At 53.3% G+C, this 24,750-nt stretch overlaps 1 protein-coding gene across 1 annotated transcript; it reads left to right on the top strand.

Moving 5' to 3' along the window:
- Positions 1-1,615: 1,615 nt before the first annotated feature.
- On the top strand, positions 1,616-17,027 carry FAM83A (family with sequence similarity 83 member A; the record flags this gene model as incomplete). The annotated part of the gene is made up of 4 exons (XM_084229348.1): positions 1,616-2,089; positions 11,794-11,961; positions 13,053-13,177; positions 16,493-17,027. The coding sequence occupies 4 exons, from the start codon at positions 1,616-1,618 to the stop codon at positions 17,025-17,027; spliced, it is 1,302 nt and encodes a 433-aa protein (XP_084085474.1).
- Between the last annotated feature and the right edge of the window lie 7,723 nt (positions 17,028-24,750).

Here is a 24,750-nt window from a genome sequence, read left to right as displayed (position 1 = left end):
TCCAAGTAAAGGACTTCTCTTTGAGCAGTGAGTCAATGGTTCCATCTCCTAGGCAAGAGTTCTCCTAGGCAAGTGATCAATTAGTTATGTCTGCCAGGAGCACAGGCAGGGAGGGCAGGGGTGGACAATACATACAGAGTATATTTGCTATCTATTTAAAGGGTTCAAGAAGAATCTCTGAAGTCTGTACGAGGGTAAAAATCTGGGACAGGAGAAGCGGGGCTCCTCTTCATCCAGTGGCTCTAGAAGGAAAAGTTCCACTCAAAGATTTTTTTTTTCCAAATTAAATTGCTCTGCAAGTGAACAGATAGAAACAGCCCCTACAGGCCATGGAGACACCTCTGTCTTGTAGTGCTCTCAAATGTTCGTTTATCTAACAAGGAGTACTAGACCCAGGTGAGAGGAGAATGTCAGCATATCCTCCTATTTCTTTCCTTCTCCCCTACACACATCCTGGAAGTGAGCAGAGGACTCAGATTGCCCTGGCAGCAAGAAGGGAAAGCGTGAGGCTTAGCACAGAGAAAAGCACGTGGGCTTTGGTGTGAGTGCCCAGGACCTGCCACTTTCTAGCTGTATGATCTTGGGCAAGTCACTGTGTCACTCCCATTCCTGATTCCTGGGACCACCTTCCAGTTAGCTACTTGTCCTCCTATCCTAGTCTCAGAGTATCTGGCAGAAACAATCAAAGACACTTAGGAGTCTAGCTATTCCCTCATGGCCTGACCTGCAAATAGAATGTGGCTTCTCCTTTGGGAGTTTCTTCAAAGGTGGAATTACTTCTACACGCCTGCAGCCCCTGCCGCACCCTCGGTGGGTGGGCCCGGACAGGTGCAAGTGCTTCTCCAAGCAGCAGCTCCCATGTCTCAGCGCTGCCCCAAAACTGGCACCTCTCTGGACACTGTTCCAATATGACCATGACAAACACGACACAGGGGACCGGTAAGAGAGCAGAGTCTTTTCAGAGCACAGAGAGGGCCGGGAACTGGGGGTGTTAACAGGGAAAGGAGTAGAGCCTCCTGAACACGCCTATCTGCCTGGCCGGCATCCAGCCTCCTTCCCCATGTGGGCCAGCGGGTCTCACCATCTTCCCCCCAAGGGAAATTCTTGTCTTTGAACCAATGGCACTTGATCTGAGGAGTGGGAGGGCACCGAGGCCTGGGGTTGACAATGCTGGGGGAGCACCCTCCCCGCCCCCCCTTGGTAACAAAGGCCTGAGGGTCTTGGGAAGAGCTGCACAGGGAGCAGGAAAGTCAGCCTTGACCTCCCCCTGCTTATGGGAGGAGAGGAAATCTCCCAGGGCTGAGTGTGCCAGAGCGGGATTGAGCCAGCCTTCCTGGCCTGAGGGCAGGGCGGGTGTCACTCTGTGACACGCCAGCCCTGGCTTCAGAGGCCAATCCCTGGGAAGTATTGCTCAGGACTGCAGCAAACCACTTTCTTGGAGCAGTTGTGAGCGGTGACAGGTAGTCTGGAGGGCTGGGTGCACACCTGACCTGGGAGGCTGTGCGTCCCAAGGGTGCTGGAGCTCCACTCCTCCTCCGTGGTGAGGCCCACTGGCTCCTGACACCAGGAAGCACTCAAGTGCCAGCCTCCGCCCAGGACTCGGGGACAGGGCACCATGAGCCGGTCAAGGCATGTAGGCAAGATCCGGAAACGTCTGGAAGATGTCAAGACCCAGTGGGTCCGGCCAGCCAGGGCCGACTTCAGTGACAACGAGAGTGCCCGGCTGGCCACGGATGCCCTCCTGGACGGTGGCCCCGAGGCCTACTGGCAGGTGCTCAGCCGGGAAGGAGAGGTGGACTTCTTGTCCTCGGTGGAGGCCCAGTACATCCAGAACCAGGTCAAGGAGCCCCCCTGTGCCCCCGAGGCAGGGGCCGAGGCAGGCCCTAAGGAACTGGACTCCCGCTCCCTGCAGTCGGGGACCTACTTTCCGGTGGCCTCGGAGGGCAGCGAGCCGGCCGTGCTGCACACCTGGGCCTCGGCAGAGAAGCCCTACCTGAAGGAGAAGTCCAGCGCCACCGTGTACTTCCAGACAGACAAGCACAACAACATCAGAGACCTCATCCGCCGCTGCATCACCCGGACCAGCCAGGTAACACGGCGGGGGCCGGGAGGCGCTGGGGCTGGTGGAGGAGACAGGGGGGTGCATCCTGCACTAAGCGATGGAGCCCAGATGGTCGGGGCTTGGATGGAGCCAAGGATGCTGCTCTCGGCCCTGCCCCGGATCTCTGACTTGGGGTCTGGGTACAGTCTGGGTCTGCGTCGCCACCTCCCTCCCCAGAACTCCCGCAGCACCCCTTGTCTGGCTCTCCTCGTCCACCTCGATCCCCCACCGCCCTGGACCACCGCCAGCCCAACGGAGCGCTTTTTCTGTGCTGACTCTAGCTCGGTCCCTTCCTGCTGCGCTCAGGCTCTGCGAGGTCATTTGTGGGTAGACAGGTCTAAGCCGAGTCTGAGAAGTTGGGGGACAGATGTGTGCCCCAAGAGAGTGGCCCTTTCATTCAAAGCACAGAGGTGAGACCCCTCTTCCAGCCTGAGGAATTCAGGGAAGGCTTCCCGAGAGAGGCACTTGGGTGCTGGGTGCTGAGAAGAAGTGGGCGCGAGTCAAGTGGAGAGCAGGGAAGTTGAGGGGTCCCGGGAGGGGGAGCAGCACATGCAAAGATCCTAAGAGAGAGCCCGGTGGGTTGGAGAATCTGCAGGTAACTCGGCCTGGACTGGCAGGCGCTGGGAGAGGCGCTGGAGAGGCTGTGAGCCTTGCCAAGGGGCTTGCTCTTCCCATTGCGGCCACTGGGAACCGCGGAAGGCTCTAGGCCGGCCAGGGAGCACAAACCACTTCCATGGCCGGCCTGCGGCTGGGATCCAGCTCCCTGGCGTCTCCGGGGCAGAAAGTCATCTCCGTACCCTCAGGCACCTGTGTGAGTGTGTGTGTGCACGTAAGTGGGACAAGGACGTGACAAACTCTACGGGCAAAAGTCTGAGTGGCAAGAAAACAGGTGAAGCAGCTGTGGCGTGAGACAAAGGGGAGCGGTGGGGACTGCAGCAAAGGAGACCCGTCCAGGAGGTGGACACAACTCAGTGCCAGCAGAGCCAGGCCTTCCAACCTGCTAAAAGCAGCTAGAAATTTTTACTTTATGTGAAATCTCCTGATTTGTGTGTTCTTAATTCCATAAGCCACTGCACTGGTGAAGCATCAGCGAACCTCGGGGCCTCCGAGGCAAGAGAGGAGCCCCGGCGGCGGCGGGGAGCGGTGATGCAGGGGAATGCAGCCAGGGGATTGTGCTCCAGGAGCCTTAACCTGGCTTCTTGCCAGGGTGTCTCACCCACCCTTAGAGCTGCAACGGCTGCTGAGAATGTTTCTAAATATCTTGGGTTCCCACTTCGTGGGGAGCCCTGACCTTCATGCACAGAGAGCAGAGCTAGCACCCTTGGATCAGGCCCTGGAGCCAGCGGGGAGTCTGAGCCTGCGGGAGGTCAGGGACTGGCCATGGGGAGAGCAGCCAGCCCCAGGCACTTGGCACCCCTGCCTGGCCTGTCAATTCCTAAGGCAGCTGACCCCAGACACGAAAACGCAGCTCCGAAGCAGCTCAGCCACCTGCAAAGAGGATACTGCACCCACATTCCCTTCTACTTAACTTCCCAGAGCTCTGCTGCCTCCCGCCCTGTGCACACAGAGCCTCCCCACCCCGAGGCTTTTTCTGGAGCCACCAGATTTCACACAGCATGGGGCTTGGGAGAGGCGGAGTCCGCCATGACTCCGGGCCCCTAGCCCAAAAAGTGCTTAATAGCTTGTTCCCTGTGTAGTTCTTCCGTGTTAGAAGAGACTCTCTCACTGACCAGTTTTTTCCTTGGAGTCCATTCTTTCTCCCTTCCCCCACCCCGCAGCCCCGTCCCTCACACTTTGGGAGGGAGCACTGGGCGTTCACAGTCCTGTGCTGAATATTCATTTGGGTACCTGGGGAGAATGAACTAGAGTCCCTCAGCCCATTCTCCTGACTCCAGGGCTTTGGTGCCTGAAGCTGTCAGCCGAGCCAGGACGAGCCAGGACGGCAGAGCAGAACAAGAGGCCTCCCTCCCTCTGGGACGCTGTCCATGGGGAAGTGGGAGCAGGAGAGCAGCACATTGGTTGGTGGCAGAGTCAGCCCTGAGCAACCCCTGTGCCTGGAAGTGCAGGGGATGATGACTAAGGCAGGCTTCACAGAAGAGGTGGCCCCTGAGTTGAGTCTCAAAGGCTGAGTAAGAGTTTGCCAGGCAAAGAGGCCTAGGTCAAGTGGTGTGAGAAGTCTGGGAGTCCTGGGGGCAGGTAGACACCATGTTCATGTGACGGGACAGAGCTTGGGGAGGTGGGACCTCAAAGAGTGTGGGCGGTGGGGACAGGGATAGGAGGCGAGGGGGTGCCGGGAGCAGCCATGCCTTATACTTGGCCCCCAGTGAGAGAGGGTTACAGCGCTCTGTTCTTAAAAATGCCTGAGATTTGTTTTAAGCAGGAACAGGAAGCCATGGAGACAAGAAAATGACAGGAGAGTTTCTACTCATAGCTCCCTAGAGCAGAAGGCAGAGAATGCCGTGCTGGGCCCCACGGGCAGGCAGGAAGCAGGAGAAAGCATGAGTCTTTGCTGTGGTTTTCAGGAAGGGGAACAGTTTTGTGATTAGTTTGAATAATTTTAGCAGGCTCTGGGATATTGGGGTGTCTCCAGTTATCTGGCACCTGGCTTGGGGTGAATGGGGCAGGGCAATATTGATTTTGGAGTGTCAGCCTTAGATAGCAGAGGCACTTGGTACAGGGGGCTCTGGACTGTGTGGTTGGCACATCAAAGGTGTTTTGGGCAAAATGCTTGCTCTCTCTAGGAATTAGCTGGCCCTGGGATGTCAAAGCATTGCAGATACAAAAGACTCAAAGCATGTTTAATATGCTCTCTGAGGGTGCTCAAGGGCCCCGAGATCCTTCAGTGGACTGTGAGGTTCTGCCCTTTCTAACCACTTACCTGTGAGACCCCCCAATTATCTTCATAAATTTCCACCCAAACAACACATCGTGAGGACTGCTGCAGAAGCAGATGAGGGGCCAGCTGGTTTCTGCTTAGTAGACATCACAGAGATTTGCAAAAGTGTAAAGCAACACCACTCTGCTCACAACGCTTCATAGTTGTGATTGTCTTGGGAGGTGGGAAGATAGAGATTTTTTAAATCAAAACTGCTATTGATATTAATTAACAGGCCATGGGCTCACTATTGTTTTTAAGTAAAATTAGTTATTTTAAAAACTGACAGAGGGGCCTCCCCTGGTGGCACAGCGGTTGAGTGCTGGGCTGCAGAGCTGCCCGCAGCCTCTGCAGCGCTGGTTTGATCCCCGGCCACCAGGTGAGGGTCCCACATGGCCACAGACCTCTCCTGCCACCCGCTGCTCCCCTCAGCAGTGTATTTCGTCAGTCTGCCTGTTCTGTTCCCCGCTCTGGCTCTGGTGAATTCTCTTACCCTCCCGCGCTTCTGACTGTACCCAGTGCTTGTATAGATAAATGAATAAATCTTTAAAAAAATAATATAAAGTAAAATAACTGACAGATATTTTTAAATTTTCTCAGCTTTGAGAAATGACGTTTCTCATATGACAACCATCAATAGTTATGATCTAAACACAAACCAAAGCTCTTTGGAAACCTTGATAATTTTTGAGGGTATAAAATTGTCCTAAGACCAAAAAGTTGGGGAGTTTTAGCAGGCATGCCCCTCCCCCTCTTCCTTGACACATCACCCAGATTCACAGCAGAGAAACAATGAGTCTGATCAGCCCTCTGGCGCTTGGAGGGTTATTCAGAGAAGGGAGGAGAGAAGTTTCCAAAGAAGCTCTGCTCTCATCCCACCCCACGCCCAGGTGTCAGGGCTAGTGTTTGCAGGCTGAGCCCCTGCTCTGGGAGGGGCTGTCCTCCCCAAAGTGGCAGGACTCCTAGCCCATAGGAGCCCAGGCCTGCCTGCTGGTAGTGAGGCTCAGACAGGATTTACAGTCCCCAAGGAGGACCTCCCAGCATGGGCACTGCCGTTGCACATTGGCGTCCCCCTGACAGGGAAGCATGAATCCCAGCGCCAGCCTTGTGGGTTGTGCTTCTGGGACAACCTCCTTTACTGGGCACTTTCTCCTCCCTCCGTCAGCCCCGGGGCTGTGCTGGTCCAAACGACCAGCCTTAACCAGAGCCCTACCCTGTTTCTTTGTTATGCCGTGGAGGTGCGGCCACTAATTCCGACTTTCAGTTGAGGTAACACTGGTGTCCAGCACTGCATGCACTCGGGAATACAGGTCCCACCTCTACGGAGGCGTGCTGTCAACCTCGCCCTCCACCTACGGGCCAGGAACCCTCCCTGCACACTCAATTCCATCCATTTCTATAACCTGAATGAAAACATACGTGCACATTGTTTGTGTTCTGGCACCGTCCACACTGGCTCACAAGTGGTGCACAGAAGAGTCATATTTGAACTTCTCACTGGAATAGCAGCTTTCACTTTCGCATATGCTTTCATTTGCATTATCTGGGCTTAGAATTAGACCCACCGAGCAGTGCAGGATGCTCTACTATTGGGTGGTGATTTATAGGTAAAGAAACTGAGGCAAAAAAAAAAAAGAAGAAGAAGAAACTGAGGCTCAGAAAGATTAAGTGACTTATCCACAGAACACTCAGCTCATTTCCAGGAGCCCCAGGGTGGGAGCCGAAGGCCCTTCCCCCCAGCAGACCACTTTGCCTCTAGGCTCGGTGCCTCTCTTTTTGCGTTCACTTCCCAGGCTGATGTTGCAAATCACCTGACATTTGGTGGCTCAAAACCATGAAAACTAATTCTCCCCCAGTTCTGGAGGCCAGAGCCCAAGTCGAGGGGGTCAGCAGGGCCTCTGAAGGCTTTTGGGGAGGGTCCTTCCTTCCTCTCCCACCTCCTGGTGGCTTCAGAATTCGGGGAGCGGTGGCTGAATCTCTCCAGTCTTGCCTCCTCCCAGCGTCTCCCCACTGGGAGTCTCCCCTAAGGATACTTGTCATTGGATTTAGGGTGTCGACCTGAGAAAAACACAAGCAGGCTGAAATAAAATAATTATGTTTCCTGGGGTCTTAGATTTGTAATCAGGGAGTTCAAAGTCAGACATCAGCTCACACTGTGTTCCTTTAGGGTCTTTGCACAGGGATTTTTTTTTTAAAGATTTATTTATTTATTTATACAAGAACCGGGGTACAGGCCAGATGCGCAGGAGGATGAGAGGATTCACCAGAGACAGAGTAGGGAACAGAGCAGGCAGACTGATGAAATACACTGCTGAGGGGAGCAGCGGGCGAGACAGGAGAGGCCTGCTGTGCCATGTGGGATTCTTGCCGTCTGGTAGGGATCGAACCCACGCTGCAGAGGCTGCAGACAGCTTCACAGTGCAGCGCTCAACCGCCTGCGCCACCAGGGAGGCCCTGCATGGGGATTTTTTAAGGACAAAAGAAGGGGGGTAGAAGGATGGGGTTGCAAAAGCTGTTTTCCAAGAATTAGGGCTGATTATAGGTTATATTCCCTGGAGCTCATTGGCGCTTAGTCTAGCTGGCCCCCGTTACTATGGAGAGAAGAAAAAGAAAACAATTATCTTTGCACGGTTCTAAGAGAAAGTCCTGTCTAGCTGGAAACCGGTTCCTGCCTGTCCATAGATATCTTTTTTTTTTTTTTTTTTTTAAGTTAACAGTTTGGCGAAATGGAGTTTTGACCCCAGATGGAGCATGTAGTCTGCTTGAATATCCCTTTTCAGGCCTGCTGGATAAGTCAGGATGCCCTTGTCCCGAGAGCATGAGTCGCAGCTCCGAAGATCCTTTCCCAGTAAGGTTTCATCCGCAGGTTCTGGGGTTCAGGATGTGGGCCTGTCTTTAGGGGGGGTTCAAACTCACTGTACCCTCAAAGGCCTCATAGTTGTGCAGGGGCCCCAGAGAGAGTGGTGCAGCCTGTCACTGGCCTCGATCAGGCTAGCTGGGAGGAAACCCAACAGGGAGGAAATGAGATAAACTGGCCATGGAGAGCCTGTATTTCTGAACCTCCCTGAACTAAGGACATGGCTTATTTGCAACCTGTTCCCTTCTCTGTTCTCTGGGTCACCTGCCCAAGCACACACTAGAAAGGATTGGGAGGATTAACTGACATCCTGGAGAGAGAGAATGGTCTCTTTTGTCAATACCTTGGGAGGGGAGGCTCTTAACTCTCAGCAAAGAGAGGGGCTGGCTGTGATTAGTACTGTTGGCTTCAAAGAGTACAGACACTTAATCCTGTGATAACAGGGCCTTGGTTCTAAAGGGTCATAAGCCTCCCATGAGAGCACTTCTCCTGACTTCCAGCCCAGGGTGAGCAGATTTCTCCATAGTCCCTTCCTTTTTCAGACACATCAACTCAGCAGGCCGTTCCAAGAGGGCCTCAGCCATCTCATCTGTCTCTGTGACATCTTGCATTTCCCAGATGTTGGTGGTCCAAAAAATGATTATTAGAAAAATGCCATTCATTGTTACATTGAAGAAAGAAAATCATCACTGTGGCCCCATTCCGATGCGACTGGCAAATGCTGGCTTCACGCTTACCTGTCTGCGCCCTGTCCCTCACTGGCCGTCAGAGTGGACACCACCTTGTCTCCTGTTTTCTTCTTTCATGTGATGAGTTGCTAATACACATCTGTTGAGCACTTATTATACGGCAAGTCTTACGTATTGTTTTCATGTAACCTTTATAATTATCAGTCTTAGTGGCTGCATTGACCGAAGTCTGGTCAGGTTACAGCAAAACTGTTACAGCAGCCATTTATCTGTGGCTTCGAAGCTGCCGTCCCGGAGACTCAGTCTTTGAAGACCCAAGAAGCACTTCAGCTGTGTCTCCAAGTAGCCCTAGCAGACCCTCTGAGAGACAAAAAGTGGGACTAGTCCCCACTCAGGTCCACTTTATGCAGATGAGTTCCCAGTCAGTGCAGTTTCATTTGGTGAAAAGTTTGTCAAGTGGTGACTGGTTGAATTTCCATCCTGGGCAGTCTTTGATTTGCCCTGGACATGCCTGAAACTGCCAGGCACCTGGTATGTCTGAAGCCGGACCCTTCAACAGCTTCCCAGCTGCGCAGTTTGTTTGGTTTTTTTTAATTTTATTTTTATATTCCCCATACAATTGCAACCCCCTTATTTTGACCCCAATCCCTCCTTTCCCTGCCCCCCAACCCCCATAGAGTGTCTCTGGTTCATAGTTGTTTGTTGAGTTTGATTTTTACTTTCTTATAGTTATTCTTTTTCCTGGTCCCTTATCTAAGTTTTCTAGATTCCTGCTATGAGTGAGACCATCCGGTATTTTTCTTTTTCTTTTTGGCTTATTTCGCTGAGCATGATCCCTTCCAGCGCCATCCATGTTGCTGCAAATTGCATGTGTTTATCTTTTTTGATTGCTGAGTAATATCCCATGGTGTATATGCACCACATCTTCTTGATCCAGTCATCTATTTTTGGGCATTTGGGTTGTTTCCAAAGCTTAGCTATTGTAAACAGTGCTGCTATAAACATAGGGGTGCAGGTGCTCTTTGGAATTGATGTTTCTGTGTCCTTTGGGTAAATACCCAGGAGTGGAATTGCTGGATCCTATGGAAGCTCTATGTTTAGTAGGTCCAGAAATCTCCACACAGCTCTCCACAGTGGTTGGACCAGTTTGCACTCCCACCAACAGTGCAGGAGAGTTCCTTTTTCTCCACACCCTCGCCAACATTTGTTGTTGCTAGTTTTTTTAATATGTGCCATTCTCACTGGTGTAAGATGGTATCTCATGGTAGTTTTGATTTGCATTTCCCTGATGACAAGTGATGTTGAACATTTTTTCATATGCCTGTTGGCCAGTTGCATTTCCTCTCAGAGAAGTTTCTTTTTAGCTCTTCTGCCCATTTTTTGACTGGATTATTTTCTTTGTTGTTGAGTCTCATCAGCTCTTTGCAGATTTTTGTGATCAGTCCTTTATCATTAGTGTTGTGTGCAAAAATGATCTCCCAGTCAGTGGGGTTTCTCTTTGTTTTTGTTATTGTCTCTTTTGCTGTGCAGAAGCTCTTTAATTTGATGTAGTCCCAGCTGTTGATCTTTGCCTTCACTATCACTGCTTTGGGTGATGTGTCTGTAAAGATGTCTTTGATGTGAATATCATGGAGTGTTTTGCCTATATTTCCTTCTATGTATTTTATGGTTTCAGGTCTTATGTCTAGTTCTTTAATCCATTTTGAATTGATTTTTGTGTATGGTGTGAGGTAGTGGTCAAGCTTCATTCTTTTGCATGAAGCGACCCAGTTTTCCCAGCACAATTACTGAACAAACTTTCTTTGCTCCAATGCATATTCTTTGCTCCTTTGTCAAAGATTAGTTGACCATAAATCTGTGGGTTTATTTCTGGATTTACTGCGAAGTTTTTTAACCCAGATTTTTAAGTTTGTTTGTTTGTTTTTTTTTTTATAGAGGCATGTTTTCTTTCTTTCTTTATTTGTTTGTTTTGTTTATACATGCACTGAGTACAGTCAGAAGCGCAGGAGGGTGAGAGAACTCACCAGAGCCAGAGCGGGGAGCAGAGCAGGCAGAAGGACCGAAGTACACTGCTGAGGGGAGCAGCGGGCGGCAGGAGAGGTCTGCGCGCCATGCGGGACCCTCCTCCGGTGGCCGGGAAGCAGCCGGGGATCGAACTGGCGCCGCAGAGGCCGCGGGCAGCTTCGCAACCCAGCGCTCAACCGCTGCGCCACCGGGGAGGCCCTAACCCAGATTTTTAAATGTTACTTTTCAGCTGCTTAATAACCCACTGGTTGACATGCCACAACGTAGATATTGATTGGGTGACCAAAAGTAAATCCAAACAGGTTTAAGAAGAGGAACCTACATTGACATCCATGCACAGCCAACAAGTAAAGGGTAGGACCAGCGTGGCTGAGGCCAGATGTTCAAACGATGCCGCTGGCATCTGTCTCCACCTCTCGGCCCTGCTTTCTCCAAGGCTGGCTTCCTATGTTGGCCAAAGGGCTGCCAGCAACTGCTGTTTATAAACTACCAGCCAAGCGACTCTCCTAGAAAGAAGGCGTCTTCTCCCCGAGAGTCCTAGCAGACCTGCTGGGCTGACTCTCATTTGAATGACAGATCTTGTGACCACCCCCGACCAATCCCTGTGGCCAGTAGGAGATGCAGGAGAGGAGATTTCTTCAAGTAGAAGTTGGGGGGCTGTTGGCAGAAGGAAAAGGATTGGTTGCCTCATACACAGACATGTGTCTCTTCACTGGGTATCTAGGGCTCCTGCCTCCCCAAGTTTCTGCAGTGGTAAAAGAGCTGGTACCTGCTGGCTGAGGAGGACTCCTTCACCCCACTGGGGCAGCTCATCTAGTCTGGTTTTTACATGGGGCCTTCAGGGGGGCTTTTGTTTGAGATGACATTTCCACAGCTTAAAATCAAAACAGTGGCCATATTGTGCCTTAGCATTCTAAGAGTAGAGTTCTAAGTGCTGAGAATTCATGTGGTTAAATCCATCCCTGCCCAGTTATCTCCCCGCCTGCTCTCTCTCCTTGGGTTCTCTCCTTCCTCCTGTGCACGCTCACTCCACGGGGGTCTGGGGAGGTGAGGTGTGGACAGCAGCTGACCTCTGCCAGCTCTTCCTCTCCCATCCTTGACCCCTGCCCTCAGACAGCCCCTGCTCCCAGAGCAGCCCCGGGAACCACTCTCCCAGGCCCACCAGGGCTTAGGAGGAAGTTTTCCTGAAACCAGTTGGCACTTGGCCCTGACTTTTCTGCTATTCAACCTGTTTGCCCTGGTCCAGGTCCTGGCCATCCTGATGGATGTCTTCACGGATGTGGAGATCTTCTGTGACATTCTAGAAGCGGCCAACAAGCGTGGGGTGTTCGTCTGTGTGCTCCTGGACCAGGGAGGTGTGACACTCTTCCAGGAGATGTGTGACAAAGTCCAGATCTCTGACAGTCACCTCAAGGTAGGGTCCTCCAGTGAGGGTCCAAAAGATACTTTCTGTGAGTCAGGAGATGAACAGGCTGTGCCTCGTAACAGATGGGCCTACATCAGTGACTTAGCATCATAAAGGTTTATTTCTTGCTGCAAGTCCAGTGTAGGTTAGACAGCCTCCACCACCTTGTAGCTACACCGAAGGGAATACACACCCTCCAAGAGAATGGCCAAGGGAGAGAAGGGGCTGGAGGGTCCCGACCTGCTCATCATCCTTTCTCCCGTCCTCATGTTTAGGACTCAAGGGTTCCCAACAGAAAGCTAGTCTTCCTGGACTTTTTTTTTTTTTTTAAAGATTTATTTATTTTTGCATACAGGAGCTGGGGGTACAGGCCAGAGGTGTGTGGGTGGGAGGGGAGAGGATTCACCAGGACAGAGTGGGGAACAGAATAGGCAGATTGAAATACACCGCTGAGGGGAGCAGCAGGTGAGACAGGAGACGTCTGCTTCGCCATGTGGGTTGCTCCCTGGCCAGCCGGGGATCGAACTTGTGCTGCAGTGGCTGCAGTTAGCTTCATAGTGCTGCGTCTTAACCCCTTGCGCCACCAGGGAGGCCCCCAGTCTTCTTGGACTTAACCAAGCTCTCTACTTCCTCCTCCAGGCAGGCAGACAAGAAACCCAGAGGTCAAGGCATGTTAAGTCACATCAAATTGGAGACCTCTAATTCCAAGTAAAGCGTAAAAGCGCCCACATTTCCGTGAGCAGGCCCAGCTCTCGAGCTGCTGGGTCCTGTGAGGCTCCTCAGGCAGGCCAGCCTCCATGGGACCTGCCTTTCTCCCTGCCTTCCCCTCTACACCAAGGGACTGCAGCTGAGTTGAGGCCCTATGAGTCCTGGGTCAGCTTGATGAATACCACCTGATCATTCCTCCGTGGCCTCATTATGCAAATAATGCCAGGACCATGCAATCCATTTAGAAAATCAAACAAAGTTTAAATAGCCCATAATTCACTCACTAGGAAAAACCTTTGTTGACGTTTTGGCGAATGTCCCTCCAGACTTTTCCTGATGCAAATGTGTGTCTGCAAGGGTATAACTAGCGCACGTGACTTGCCTCGCCACAGAACATTTCCATCCGGAGCGTGGAAGGGGAGGTGTACTGCGCCAAGTCAGGCAGGAAGTTCGCTGGCCAAATCCAGGAGAAGTTCATCATCTCCGACTGGAGATATGTCCTGTCTGGATCGTACAGGTGAGCACGGGCCTCCACCTTCAAGAGGCTCCGGGACACCAGCCCCAGGCACATGTGCCCTCCAGCTGCCTCCAGGGTGCCCCTCTGCTCAGAGCTGGGGCTCCATCACATGCATGAGGCTGGTGGTGGGGCTGGCTGGGCCTTCCCGGAGGACTTCAGGTAGAAAGGGACTTCCCGGTGCTTCAGTTTCCCTCCTTTTTGCCACAGGGCACGAAGTCCTCTCTCTCTCCGCACATCTCTCAGATGTCGGTAATAAAGTCAGAGTATTTGTTGTTGCTGTGGGCATGTCCCACTGTACTTCAAATAATTTCTATTCTTTTAATTTAGCACATTTAGTGAGATATAATTCACACACCAGAAAAATGCCCCTCTTAGAGTGCACAATATTAACTCTTTTTAGCACCACTTTCCTCATCTGTAAAATGGGCACAATACTTCCCTTGCAGGTTATTGTAAGGTATAATAAGATAAAACTTGCCAAATGCATGGCATAGCTTCTAGCACAGAGTAGCTTCTCGAAATTCCACGGGACCTCAGGCTGCCTTCGGGACTGTGGGAGACTGCATGTGGTGGCCCCACCTGCAAGTCAGATAAATAAGGTTCAGTTCCAGGATCTACAGCTTCCTGGCGTGGTGACCTCAGACGACCCACCTCATCCTTGTTCATTCATTACAGAGACCCACTGGATAAAGCATCAAACAGGTTAGCAAAGGAAAAATCAATTGAATAACATATGTGGGGGAGGGGGTTACTGCAGTGATTATCCATCCTTCAGGGAGAAAGGGATTTAGATCCTGAACTAAAGAAGGGGTAAAGGGTGCTAGATGCCAGGCAGAGGGCAGAGGGACCCACATTAGAGAAGGGAGCTCGGTGAGTGGTCACTGCCTCCTCCTTGATTAGGGCAAGGTCATTGGCTCAGGGAGTGGAGGTCCTTAGGGGAAGGGCAACGCCTCCTCCATCTACTAGGGCCTTCCTTGCCCTCAAATCAAATTATCTGCTTTCCAGAGCACAGCATCTTGAGGAAACCAACTGTGAGAACCTTGGAGTGTCAGATTTGAGCACCTTCAGAACTTTGGGCCAGGCCCTGGGCCAGGCGCCATCAGATGATGCCCCTTTGAGGCATATTCTTCTCATTGACTGGAGGGGGTGAAGATGGGAACAGCATAAGTCTTTGCTGCAGTGTCACCCCCTTCCTTAGCCAGCCGGTGGGCAATACACTCTTGGGGGCAGCCAAGACAACTGCAAGGTTTTTGCACTGACATTCAAAGGAGACCTGTTTTCCAGCCTTCCAGAGGCTCATGTTCCCTGGAATGCTCAGGATTGTCTCCAGTAAAAGCAAAAAACAAATCAGCCCCCACCCGTTCTTTCTGCTCGTCTGTCTCTGGGTGCTCTCTCTCTCTCTCTCTCTCTCTCTCTCTCTCTCTCTCTCTCTCTCTCTCTCTCTCTCTCTCACATGCTGCTTCAGCCCTGGCAGGGGGGAACAGGCAGATGTGCCCTTCAGCATTTCGGCTCTTGCTGAGGGTCTGACCCCAGTGCCAGCGCTGTTCCCGGTGCCTGGGACACAGAGCTCTTCTCTCGATCAAAAACCGTGGCTAAATGACCCCCGAGTGGTGTGGTCGTGCACTAAGGTCCGCATGAGCTAAGAATGTGCGCTGGGATAGGCCAGGGGGGAGCCCCACTTCTGCTGGCAGGTCCTGGAGGGCAGCTCCTTGGGAACTGGGCCTTAGATGAGAAAGATGGGGAGGTGCAAATTAAGGCATGGGCGTCGCATGATACCAGCTTGGCCTTCTAACTAGCACTTGACTCCAATCCTGGTTGTCATTCTATGTACTTAACAGCCAAAAAAAAAAAAAAACCAATAAAAATCAAATCTACTTCTCCCCCCGGGGGATGACACAGAATGTGTAAGAGCGAGAGAACAGATGTGCGGACTTGCAGGGCAAAGGGACAGGAGGATGTGAGGGAGCTGCAGGAACCTACATGAGGCACAGGATGTGCAGGGGCCTATGGGTGTGAGGTGCAAGGTGTGTGGTTGGGGGTTGGGGGGTGGGGTCATAAGGGAGATGTGGGGGCCTAAAAAGTTGCCCGGGCACCTTGGGGCCTGTCTCGTTGAGCAAAGCATGCAGTTGCATGGCCTAGTCTAGCCTGGTTCCCAATTAACGCAGGCGGCTGATTTCTGAGTGGAGCCTGTGGCTGTCCCCATGTTTGCTGCCTCCCTGTCACCCGGCTGGCTCTAGCTCAGTCAGTTACTCACCTCTCTGGAGTTGAGTGGGTGGCTCCTGGGCGGGAGGTGAGGCTTAAACAAAGCTTCATTGTTCTTCCCAGGATCACCCTGTCCTTGCCTGGCCCTGGCCCTGCCTCAGACAGCAGGACCCACACGCTGTGTCCTACGTTTTTGCCCCAAGGCAGGTGGGCTGGGGGCTCGAGGCTGAGGCCCTTGGTGGGGTCACTTGGGCTGCCCATGGTGACCCGTCCGCCTCTGACCACCTGCCCCTTTCTCCCGGCCCCTGGATTTACCTTCGGAGGCGCCCGGGAGTCTCTATCCCGCCGCTCTTGGTGGGTCTTCCTGGCTGTCAGGGCTTCAAGAGGGAAGGCGGGTTTTCCATCAGAGAGGGAGAAATTCGTTTCAATCAGGAAATCAAAAATAAATCCATGCCAGAAGCCATTTGTTTACATTTAAAACCTATAATCGAGGGAGGGCCAGGCCTCTGCCTGAGGGGAGGCCCATGGGTGTCTGGGCAAAGCACACCTTTGCAGTCATCCTGTTCCCAGCCCGCCCTGGGCTCTCTTCCACTTCCAACCAGCCTGGGGGTCTCCCTCCTTTTGGGTCTGGTGCCTGAAAATGGGGCTATAACCTTCAGGTTGTCATGACAACACAGCCCCTTCCTTCAAGAGGCAGCCACTTTTTGCAGCTGCCTTCACAGATTATAGGGAACTTCTTGGTTACACGAGGCAAGTGTCCCCCCATTTCACTGGTGGAGGCCAGAAGTCCCAGGGGCCGGGTGACCCTGAGCACAGAGCTGATGACTCTGGCGCTGGGCCCCTTTGTGCCTCTGCAGGGATCTTCTAAGGGACCATAGTCCGAGCCCCAGAGGGAGCCCTGAGGCCACCACTGAGTCTGACATCTCAATGATTCATGGGGTCACTTGCTGGTGTCTGAGCTATGTCCCCATCCTCTGTGAGGGGCGTAATGCTGGCTCCCTCCCTGGGGTGGTAGGCTTGTGTGAACCGCTGCCTGCCGTTAGCTAGCACTGCAAATGCCCGCTGAGGCCTGGGCCACCTCCTTCCGACCCCTCACTCTCTTCTCCCCTCCAGCTTCACCTGGCTCTGCGGACACGTGCACCGGAACATCCTCTCCAAGTTCACGGGCCAGGCTGTGGAGCTGTTTGACCAGGAGTTCCGCCACCTCTACGCCGCCTCCAAACCAGTGATGGGCCTGAAGTCCCCCAGGCTGGTAACAGCCCTCCAGCCCAGAGCGGGCCCCAGCCCTCCACCCAGCCGCCTCAGCAGCAGCAGCGGCTCGACCAGTGACCGCACCTCCTCCAACCCCTTCAGCAGCCCCTCGACGGGCAGCAACCCACAGAACCACAGTCTGTCTGCATCCTCGGGGCCTAGCAGCCCCCTGGCCCCAAACCCACCTCCACCCTCCAGGTTTCAGCCCTACCACAGCCCCTGGGGGGCCCTGACCCCAAAGGCCCACTTTTCCCCAAGACCCCATGACAGCACCCCTGCTCTGTACAGCAACCTCAATGCCTACAGGCCCACTCGGCTGCAGCTGGAGCAGCTGGGCCTGGTGCCCAGGGCAGTCCACACCTGGAGACCCTTTCTACAGGCCTCACCTCACTTCTAAAGAGTCCCTCCCCAGGGCCAGGGCCCTGCATTCCTGGATTTTCTGGCCTAAAGATGCCACCTCAACAACTATCAAGTTTGAACCTGCTTCCCTTTGACTAAAGGCACTTGGACAAAATCACTGCCTATGTTTGAATGTTCCCAGGAGAGAGAACATTCACTCGCTGACCTCCAGCAGTCCTTGGGTTACCCTCTTTGGTGGGGGAGGGGCACGGTCTAGAAGGTTCCAGGGAGATAGAGGACAAAATCAAGAAAATAGAAGTGTTTTCTTCTAAAGTGCAGACAATGCTTTAATATTATTCCCGGAATCTCTCAGAATCCAAGAAAGGGCAGATGCAGCCCAAGTTTTACATATGGGTAAACTGAGGCACTGAGTGGCAGAGGGTGGGTCTGATCAAGGTACTCCTGTTTCCCAGTACCAAGTACAATCCAGAAATTCAGGATAGAGAGACTCAGGAGGCCTGGGGACATTCTGGAAGTTTCTGGAAGAATTGGAGAAACTCCTCTTCCTTGTAAAGATGTAATGTTGGGGTGTCCCTGGGCTGATGAACTAAGGATGAGGACCCAGAACCTGGCACTGCGTGTTATGTGGTGCTTTTGAAATTGTCACCACCAGGGAAGATAAGCCAAGGCTTCCAGGAGATGAGTTGGATGAAGCAGCCCAGGCGCTCAGGGTCCTGCTTTGAAGAGCCGAGGGCTGGAGAGAGGTCGCTGGCGTCTGGGCAGGTGTCAAGGGCTTGAGTCGTCAGGATCTGGAAGTGGCCCTGCCTTAGAGCCCAGGCGGCCTCAAGCAAGAGGGAGACTCAGCATTGTCCTCACAGCCCCCAGACTATCTTCCAGAACCAGCGGCCTCTCTGGCTTGTTGACATCCTAAAGGACCACAAGCCCATCATTCATTGTTTCTCAGATTCAGTGTCCTTTTTGTTCATGGTTTGGTTCTAGGTCCCGAGGTACAACCTCTCTGGGGTATAAAGAAGAAATGGTGACCTCAGGGAGCTCAGAGGAGGGCCGGCCAGCCAGCCCAGCCTGAGGAGGCTGGGGGACACCCCCCAGAGAACCGATAGTGTGTGTGTAGGAGACAGACAGACATGCAGGTTGTTCCAGGCCGAGAAGCTGGTGCAAAATCCCCACCCGCATCTTTCTGTTTCCACGCCCTACCCCAGCCCCCCAAATCATCTCAGCAGTCTCCCCCGTTGCCCCATTTCCAGCTCAGAAGCTTAGGCTGGTGGCCCCCGAATCCTGACAGCACGTGGCCTCCAAGTCTCCATTCTCAGAGGGCCCTCCCTCCGCCCTGCCCTTTTCTGTGTCCCCGGCTCGCAGCCCAGCACAGGCATCTTGGCTCCGTTTTCTTTTAAATCGTGCTGCTGTCCTCACTTTCCTTTTTCCTCAGTTTTTGAAAGCACAAGCACAACCCCAGGCCCTTTGGTTTCTGAAGATTTTTTAAGGCCCGACCCCAATGCGGCTCTTAACCAGCCGACGCTGTGACGAGGCGAGGGTGGCGAGCAATGCAGAGCCCTCTAACCTGGATTTCACAGCAGATGGAGAAAGTTCAGGAAGTTAAGGCTGGTGGGGGTGGCAGGAACCCCAAAGCCCTGCTCTGCCTCCTGTTCCCCATCCCTTCCCAAACCTCCACCAGCCTCACAGCCGGGATCATAGCACCCACCTGCAATTTCTCAGCCAGGGCAGACTGGGGACCAGCCAGCCCCCACCACCACCCTCCTAGGAACTGCACCTTCTCCCCATCAGCCCGGCTTCACCCTAGTGCTTCACAAATACTGCTTGTCCTCTGGGCGCCCTGCACGTGTAGTCCCTGCCAGCGGGGCCGTCAGCGTGCTTCGTGGGGGCCAGTGGACTGAGAGTGGCCTGAGGCTGGGTGCCGTGGGAGCACGCCCCAGGATGGAGCCCCTCACCCCAGCTAGAGGCCCTACGGGCTACAGGGAACAGGCCACCCATTCCACCCCACCGGCCCACCATGGCTGAGGCATATAAGCAAGAAATAAACCTTTAGTCTCTAAGCCACTGAGCGTGGGGTTCTTATGGCGCGGTGGCCCTCCCAGCAACTGCTGACCCCTCAGGACTGCTGACACACAGCTGGGCTGTTCCTTCCTGGGATGGACCCCCAAGGCCCCGGGCTTTCTTCCCAAGACACCATCTCCACCATGGGACAAGGAGTGGCTTCACACACCTGGCAAGGGGATGGCCTAAAGCCAAAACAAGTCCTTATCCAAGTTTCCAGGCCTCCCCAACCCAGGCTTTCTCTGCTCCAGGCGACAGTCACACCCGCCTCCCTGGCAGGCCGCCCTCTGGGGGCTGGGGGGCCAACCTTGAACACAGGCGTCTCCGCTCAGCGAAGGTCAACGGCAGCAGTGGGGCACCTCCAGCCCAGCAACCAGCAGAGAACCAGGCTCACCTGCACCCCGGAGAACTCCTGCCAGCTGGGGCGACTCCTGCTCAACCACCTGAAGAACGTGAGGGGGTGAAGAAGTCTGATGTGCTGGGGGGCTCCACCAACCACCAGAGGCATCTCCCACACCAGGGACCACCCACCAGCGGGGTCCTCAGTCAGGACTGAGTGGGGACTAGCCCAGCCCCCACCATTGTCAGTGTTCATCAGGTCTGGGTGGCCAGTCTCCTCCTCTAGGGTAGGAGCCCGGATGCAATGTTATGGGGACCCCAACAGCACCATGAATCTGACTGGCCAAGGCTTTGCTTCTGCAGGGGAAATGAAACATTCTGACCCCCTACACTCCCCTGTCTCTCTTGCCTCACCTTGACCTTCCACCTGCTGGCCCTGCTGGCCTGTCCTGAAAGTGCCAGACCTGCACCTTCAAGGGCGTCATCTTCCAGACTTGGTCCAAGAAGCGGCTGGACTCAGAAGCTGCTGCTCCTTTCTCAGCTTCCTCCTGAGCAGGTCTGCGGCCAGCGAGCGGCGGGCATGCACAGGAGAGCCGCGTCCCCGTTCCGTTCACTGCGTTCTGTTTGAGACGGTCCTTTCCCGAGGGCGCCCGTCTCTCCTCTGTGGGGTACGTGGGGTGAGCATGAGCCTCTGCCCCTTCCTGGGCCTCTCCCTTTTCCATTTCCTCAAAAACAGCCGAACACAGCTGCCCGCTGTTCCGACCTGTTTGTCAGGCACAGGAGAAGGAAACAGCCTTTCTAAATCTTCAGGAGACTCCGACAGGCCCAGCTTCCTCTGGCAGCCCCTCCTTCCTCTCACCAGTCACTTCGGGCCCCCAGCCAGTATGGATGAGGCTGTTCCCAGAGAAGGGGGGCAGGTGGTCTTTAGCTCAAGGGCTGACCAGACAGGACGCTGAAGCTTTAGGTGATGAAAGCACCCTCTGCTGAGGGGGAGGATCAGGAAGGGTGGGCCCCAGCAGGGAGGTGCCTGTCCCGCATTTCTCCTGACCATTGAAGCTAAGTCCCCGGTGGACACACTGGGCTTGGGGAGACAGGCTCGGGCTGCCCCTCGTGAGGACCATCATTCCCGGCTCCGGGGACATTCATCTCCACTCTGGCTGTGCGGCTGAGCTCAGCTGGGTCCAAGGCCCTGAGCGCACCTGCTTGAGCTAGGGGGCAGGGCCGGCCCGGGGGACGCGGTGCTGGAATGTTCTGCACGTACAGCCACTCCTTCAGCACTTTGGGGTCTTCTGTATAATTCTCTCCCGGTTTTGTTTGCTTGTTTGTTTTTAGGACTAAGACCTGGAAAGTAGAATGTAAACTACTTTGTAGGTGAAATCTCAGAGGCCCTAGAAAGGTACTATTTAAACCATCTTTTTAGTAAGCAGTGGACTTGGATTTGTTTCTGTCCAGGATGTTTCTGAAATGCAGCACATCTCTGTGGAGACGTGGGGCCACACAGGTGGCAGGGGCAGCTTTGGCAATGGCAGGGGGGCTGTGTAGGGACAGACCCACAGCTGCTGGTTCACCAGGTCAGGCTTCCCTCCTGGAGCCTGAGGCCTGGGGAGGCCTGGCATGTCCATGGAGCCCAGCTCCACCAGAAAGGGCCAAACTCAAGGCAGCCTGAGACCAAGCAGGAGAATTCATTTGATTACACCAGCAAACATTTTGTACCACAATGAGGTAACACCTTGCACCTGTATCCAAAAGATGAGGACGTGGATAAGGACATGGAGGAAAAGGCACCCTGGTACACTGCTGGTGGGAATGTCGACAGGCCCAGCCCTTACGGAAAATCTAGGGAAGTTCCTCAAAATGTTAAAAGCAGATCTACCCTATGACCCAGGTTTTCACTCCCAGGCCTCTAGCTGAAGAATGCATCAACACTACTCTGGAGGGACAGATGCACTCCTGCGTTCACTGCAGCACTATTTACAACAGCCAAGTTGCGGAAACAACCTCTGTGCCCAAGGACAGATGAGTGGATCAGAATGATGTGATTTATGTACACAATGGAATACTACTGGCAATCAAAAAAGGTGAACTGATGCCATCTGTGACAACATGGATGGAGCTGGAGGCGTTAACGTCAAGTGAAATAAGTCAGAAGGAAAAAGACAAACACCAGACGGTTTTGCACATATGTGGACTATAGAGAAACAAAATGTAGGCACCGACAAAACCAAAAAAACAAATCCTAGAAATATGAATATAAAATAGAGGTTTCTGGGGGGGGGGTGGTGGTGAGGGGAATGTGTGCGGGACCCTAGGGACTACAGAGCCCTGGTGGTGAGTGTGGTATTGCAACAAACACCTGGGGGGTGTGACCTCTACCTCTGCATCACAGTGTTGTTGCACAGATGACCAATGTCATCTCTATTAAAAAAAAATTCCAGGGCCTCCCTGGTGGCCTAGGGGTTACATCTCAGCACTGTCACCACTATTGCCTGAGTTCGATCCCTGGCCAGGCACATATGGCACAGACCTCTTCCGTCTCACCCACTGCTCCCCTTAGCAGTGTATTTCAATAGATCTGCCTGTTTTTCTCCCTACTATGTCTCTGGTGAGTCTTCTCACCCCCCACACCGCTAGCCTACACCCCTGTTCTTCTATGAAAAAATCAAAAACTTTTTTTAAAAAATTCCAATAGAAAAAAAAAAAAAAAGACACAGGTATTAAGACATTTTAAAGGGAGGCCTGAGCAAGTCTGGGGTCAGGAACACGTTGTCTGAGTGACCTCTGAACTGACAGCCAGCAGGCGTCTATGGCGGGGTGGAGGATTTCAGACTATTCCAAGAGGTACCTGGATGGGGAAAGGGCTTGGGTGGAAGGAAGCCTGAAGAGTTCTAGGACCAAGAGGAAACGAGAATGGGCACAGAACCCAGAGGGGGAGGAGCTGGGGAGGAGCAGGCCAGGGCCCCACGAAGGGCCTGGGAAACCCCTGAAGGACTCTGAGATCCCACTCTGATTTCCTAGATCCCTTGGCCTCAGGGTGAGGGTGCAGTGTGTAACAGTGTGAAGGACGGAGGGCTTTCGCCAGTTCCAAGAGCGGCAGACTCCCCTGTGGGAGAAAGGCCAAAGACAGGCCTTCCCAGAGAATAAAGGCAAGAATTTCCCGGGGACGCCTCCCTCCCCACTCCTGCCGGGGCCAGCTGAGAGCCAGCAGTCACATCTGTGCTTGACATTTGCTGACCTTCTGAGTGAATCACTCATTGACAGGAGGGTGGGGGTGTCTCCATAAGCAGGCTTAAGAATTTTCTTCGGTACAGTCATTGCTCAATTAATTATATTCGCCATCTGTGTTGGAAATGATCAAGATGACTCGTGTGACGAAACCCAGAAGTGCCCTGTCTTCCTGTGTGCCCTCTCCCGCCCTTCATCACCTACCGCCCAGGCCCCGGAGTGGGGGAGGCTGGGTCCCACACGCAGGGGCACACTGCTGCCAGGGGTGTGAGCAGGAGGTGGGGGGGGGGGTGAGCAGATCAGGGAGCCACTCAGGCGGCTGACGTGCATCCAGGCAGCAAGGCCGGAGAATGGCGTGGGCCAAGCTGGTAAGCGGTCTGGGATGGAGACAGGCAGCCGAGAGAGGCTAGAGGAGAAAAGGGCATTTCTAGGAAGTTGAGGGGAACAAGAGGAAGGGGGTTTGGTTATAGGAAGAGAAATAGGGTGCTTGGGTTCAAGTGTGGGACCTCTGGGGTATTAACCTTTAGCGCAAAGTAAGATGCTGGCTGGTTAATTCAGTAATTCTTTTCAACAAATGTTTAGTGGGGTGCCAGACATTGTGTGGGCACAAATATGAAACAGTCCTAGTTTCTGATTTTATACAGCGGAGAGATGACATGAGAGTAGTAAGGGTCCGCATGGGAGAGAAGAACACAAGAGTGAGACCTGCCACAACCTGTGAGGACCACGATCCCGAAAGGTCAAAACTAAGGGGCGACATGAAAGCTGACTGTCATTTAGCCACATGGTGGGGGCGGGGAGAGGCTCCCGACTGAGTGGCCGATATGAAGGCCTAAAGGGGAATGTTATGCACACCCCCAGGTTCTGGGGCAAGACGAAGCCCAAGGGAGCCGAAGGCTACATGGTGAGGAGCGTGGCCAGCTGTGCGCCAGGTGGGGCTTCAGCCCCAGGGCCACCCTCAACGAGCCGATACCCGGGGCCTCCACAGTAACCACAGGAGGTGGCACACAGGAGTGACTGCGACTGACTCCATGGATGGAGGGTGGTGGAGAGCTGCTGAGGGAGTCTCCCCCTTGTTAACAGTTCCTAGACACTGGAATGTCTATTAATCCTACAAGGCTTCACATGAGAGATTAAATGACTAAACTTGCAATTGCTCGTCAAGATCACTCGCCCTTCCTAAAAGGAGTCCACACGTGAACCAGACCAGGCCTCTGCCAGTCTGGGGAAGGGGCCTGGGAAACACAGAATGAGCAGGCAAAGTTGGGGGACGTCCGGGGCATCTCTGCCCAGGGCTGGAATTCTCTACCCTGTGCAGAGAAAAAGCAAGTAAGAGTTGTGTGGCACGACATTTGATGACGTTTTTGGTTTGTTGTGAAATTCCACTCCTCATGAGGGCTCTCTTCCAGAGTGGCGCTTTACACGTGAAGATGTACAGACTGGGACTGCAGTTTGTGTGGCTGAACGGAGAGGCTGCTCGCCCTGTGAGACGGTGCTCCCCGGGTCTCTGCCCGTCTGCCCTCTGTCCCAGACGATGTTTTCAAGGTTGTCTGCACAGCTAACAGCCTTGGAGGAGGAGAGATTGCCTCCTCCTGGAGCACAAGGCCGGTGCGCTGACAGTCCACCGGCCTGCAATGAAAGCTTGAGTTTCCCAGGCTCAGGCCCTGTCCTGTCACCGACCTACTGTGTGTGCTGTCACTCGCTCAGGCCCATGTGCCTCGCCCCTATCCTGTTTGATGGGCTGTGAGGAATAAATCAAGTCCTTTGTCGTGGTCCTGGCATCTTCTGCCTCCTGCCAGCACCCTTGAACTGACAGGTTAGCCTCCTGGCTAGGGAAACCTGAGCCCTCACAGATCCGGACAATCCCTTCTTAGAAACGGCTTACGATCACATTTCAGCAACCCTGGTCATTTCTGATGAATCATCTAGACAATGTGGTCTTGCCATGCTGGTTACAATGAAGTAGCTTTTAAAAAGATTATAAAATCCTGAAAATCTCTTCTATAAAATTCCTCAACAGACATTTTCTAAGAGGTAAGATACAGTACCCACAAGTGATGGCAAAAATCCAAAAAGAAAACAAAAAAATCAAGAAACTGAATACAGTAGAAATAATCTGGGAGAGAAGCCATTTCTATAAAACATAA

This window comes from Talpa europaea, assembly GCF_964194135.1.
Source record: "Talpa europaea genome assembly, chromosome: 3".
Taxonomy (NCBI): domain Eukaryota; kingdom Metazoa; phylum Chordata; class Mammalia; order Eulipotyphla; family Talpidae; genus Talpa; species Talpa europaea.
The sequence above is the reverse complement of the archived record's forward strand: the minus strand, read 5'-3'. Positions and strand labels throughout refer to the sequence as shown.